Source organism: Crocuta crocuta, unplaced genomic scaffold (assembly GCF_008692635.1).
Source record: "Crocuta crocuta isolate KB4526 unplaced genomic scaffold, BGI_CrCroc_1.0 scaffold2720, whole genome shotgun sequence".
In the NCBI taxonomy this organism is placed as follows: Eukaryota; Metazoa; Chordata; class Mammalia; order Carnivora; family Hyaenidae; genus Crocuta; species Crocuta crocuta.
The window spans coordinates 83,290-86,646 of record NW_027531055.1 but is presented as its reverse complement, the minus strand read 5'-3'; the positions used below and the strand labels follow the sequence as shown (position 1 = coordinate 86,646).

Sequence of the window (3,357 nt, the reverse complement as noted above, 5' to 3'; positions counted from 1 at the left end):
GGCCCACCCTGGTCCCCGAGCGCGCGCGGCACCTGCGGACACGCGGGCCCAGCGCGTGCGTCCGCCGTCCGGACACGGCCGCCCCTCTACGCTCACGACGCCGGAGGGAAACAGGCGCACGTCCCACACCCGGGTCCCCGGACACCGTGCGCGAGCGCGACAGGNCTGGTTCACCTCGGGCCTCGCCTCCAACTCGAGCTGGTTCCGGGAGAAGAAGAACGCGCTGTCCATGTGCATATCAGTGGTGGCCCCCGCCGCGGACGGAGGCCTCAACCTCACCACCACCTTCCTCAGGTGGGCGGGCAGGGCGCGCTGCTGGGGCCGAGCTCCCCACCACGGCCCGGGTCTAGGGACAGCCCCTGGCCTGGCCCCTGACCCCTCGGTGACCTGCCCGCAGGAAAGACCAGTGTGAGACCCGCACCCTGCTGCTGCGGCCGGCGGAAACCCCAGGCTGCTACAGCTACACGAGTCCCCGTGAGTGGGGCCCCCGCTAGGGACCCCTGGGTCCAGCCCTGGGCCACACCTGGTGGCAGTGACTCTGGGCAGCCTGCCTGCCCCAACAGTGCACAGAGTGGGCCCCCTCCATTGGGGTCAGCTAGTCTGAGGTCTGGCCCTGATCAGCCTCAGGCCCAGGTGTGGGGGACCAGGAACGCCCTCTCCAGGGCACTGGATCCTCTTTGGAGCTGACCGCCAGGCCCCTCCCTGCCCGCCGGCATGATGGAGACCCCCCAGATCTTTGCTGCGGTCTCTGCTCTGCTGGCCAGGTGGAACACAGGGGGGCAGCCCCCAGCCCCCCAACTCTCCACAGTTCTGCACCCCAGAACCAGGGCCAGGGGCCTCTTCATCCCCCCCCGCACCATCTACCCCGTTCCTTGGGGAGGCCTTCCTGCTGGAAAGTCTCTCCCCGGTTCTGACCCGTTCTGGCCCAAGGGGTTTGTGGCTGCACCACGAGCCCCTAATTTTCTGATCCTGCGTGTGTTGAGCCCCCGGGACTTCGGGTTTGAATGCACTGGACCCTGCAGGATTCAGGGGCCGTGTAGGCAGGAGGCTGGGGGCTGGCTGCCCGTCCCAGTGGGGGAAGGGATCGTCCCCGCTCCCTCCCACAGCCAGCCCCACGCAGAGGCAGGCCAGAGGCTGGGGGACAGGGTCCCCGATTGGGATTCTCTCCTGGATTCCCAGACTGGGGCAGCACCCACGACGTGTGGGTGGTGGCGACCGACTATGAGGAGTATGCACTTCTCTACACCGTGGGCACCAAAGGCCCTGGCCAGGACTTCCACATGGCCACTCTCTACAGTACGTACCCCACCGGGGACCCGCGCAACCACAGATGGGGGTCTCAAGGGGGGGTCCCCAAGCTTCAGAAGTGGGGGCAGCAGAGACCTCCCCCGACTGAGACCAGTGGCTTCTCCTTCCTGCCCCAGGCCGCACCCAGACCCCAAGGGCCGAGGTAAAGGAGAAATTCACCACCTTTGCCAAGACCCAGGGCTTCACAGAGGATACCATTGTCTTCCTGCCGAAGGCCGGTGAGGGGGGCTGCTAATCTCTCGGGGAGGGGATTAAGGTCAGATTTGAGGCAGACAGGTCTCCTGATTCGAGGGAGGCTGAGGGGTGGAGTTCATCCGGCCAGGNACCCCCCCATGACCTTGGCCTGCAGCCCTGGCCCCGGCACAGGAAGACACTCCTTCTCCAGGAACACACTCCCTCCCACAGTTTCACCAAGCAGCCAAAGTGTTCTAGGCCCCTGGAGGGCCCTCAGGACACAGGGGTCCCCAGCCTGGTGGGACATGGGCGGGCTGGGGTGCCCGTGGACGGCCCAGGTGCTGTGGGAACACGGGGCACGGGGGGGACCAGCCACACTGGGGCGTAGTGCCCACAGCCCCCTGAGGGAGAGGCCTGCTCTGGGCCCAGGCAGGGACAGAACCCCCTCTTTGTCTGGAGGAGGGGACTGATGGGGTGTGATGGACTCAGCGATTTTGGGGGGGCTCAACTTAGACAGCTCTCCAGGGCCGCAGGGAGGGGGCCGGCGGCCAGGTGGGAAAAGCGGCCGGGGCCTAGGGTGCTGACCACGGCCCCCGGGTTCCTTCTTGGCAGATAAGTGCGTGNGCCGCCCCCAGGGTGGTCCTGGGGCTGCCCAAGGGGGAGGGGCTTCCACGGGAGTTCCTGGGAGACTCCCGGGGGTAAAGAGGAGCTGGAAGGAATCTGGGGACCCCGGGGGTGGGAGAGGCCGTGTTTCCTGCCACACCCCCTGATCCCGCTCTCTCTGCCAGGTGACCCCAGCGCCCAGGACCTGGCCCTCCTGCCCTGCTCTGCTCTTCCTCCGGGATCCCCACGACCCCAGCCCTGCCTCCACCCTGCCCCCACCCCTGCCCCCTCTGGCTCTATCCTGGCTCTGAGAATAAACTCCGGAAGCAAGTCAGCAATCCGAACTGTGTGTCCTGCAGTCCCGCGGCCCCGGCCTGGCTCTGCCCAGCGCCCTGGGGACCTGGCCGCACCCCACTCACTTTGGGCCTCAGTCTCCTCTTCCTGTCTGTAAAAGCTCGCACTCTGGGCAAGGGCCCACTAGTGTGCAGCCCTGGTGGGTGGGCCGGAAGTCAGGACGCTAGGGAGAAGTGCCGTCACGTCCCCCGCCCGACGCACCCGGGCTCTGACCCCACCACGGCCTCTCCGGCTGGTGCCCAGTCACCTCCTAGCCCCCAGGCACGTGCCCGTGGCCCGCCCCCCACCCCGAGTCCGGAGAGGCCTGAGGCCGAGGGGAGCTTTGTACCTGATGGGTTTTTGAAGTGTGGGATTAACACGCTGGTAGAGACCAGCGTGATCAGAGGACAAAGCGCCCGTGCCCCCCGCCCCCCTGGGAGGGACTGCTGAGCACGGGCTGACCACAGGACACCCTCACTTCCTCTCTGGCCGCTGCAGCGCCTCTCCACCCCCCATCCTCTGGCCTGGGCGTGGAGGGTACACAGCCCTGCCCCTTCACAGACCCCCGGCACCAAAGCCAGCGCTGGGCCTCGGAGCACGGGTCTCCCTGCCCAGCCCCAGCCCCCGCTCCTGCTGTCGGCCACGCCTCAGGCCCTGCCCGGAGCCCTCCTGGCCCACGGGGGGCAGTACCCACTGCAGCCTGCCCACCAGCCCCCCTGCCCCGGGGCAAACCTCGGCCAGGCCCCACAGAGGCACCACCGAGGGCCGTGAGGCTCAGCCGTGACGCAGAGCTTCTTGGCAGCCTTCCCAGAGGAAGGGGACTGGGGGGGGGTGTGTGAGCTGAGAGCTGGGGGCAGACACCCACAGAAAGCCTGCCAGAACTTCTCCTCCCCCTGCATCCAAGTACCTGCTGCCCCCCCCCCAGCAGGAAACACCACC

At 67.8% G+C, this 3,357-nt stretch overlaps 1 protein-coding gene across 1 annotated transcript in view; it reads left to right on the top strand.

The window, feature by feature from the left end:
* Positions 1-3,189, top strand: part of PTGDS (prostaglandin D2 synthase) — a 3,573-nt gene extending 384 nt beyond the window's left edge. The window contains exons 2-7 of the mRNA XM_077771005.1: positions 164-294; positions 398-474; positions 1,180-1,296; positions 1,425-1,526; positions 2,095-2,180; positions 2,980-3,189. Of these exons, the coding sequence (XP_077627131.1) occupies positions 164-294; positions 398-474; positions 1,180-1,296; positions 1,425-1,526; positions 2,095-2,180; positions 2,980-3,189 (723 nt within the window). The remainder of the gene's footprint in view (positions 1-163; positions 295-397; positions 475-1,179; positions 1,297-1,424; positions 1,527-2,094; positions 2,181-2,979) is intronic.
* Positions 3,190-3,357: the final 168 nt, after the last annotated feature.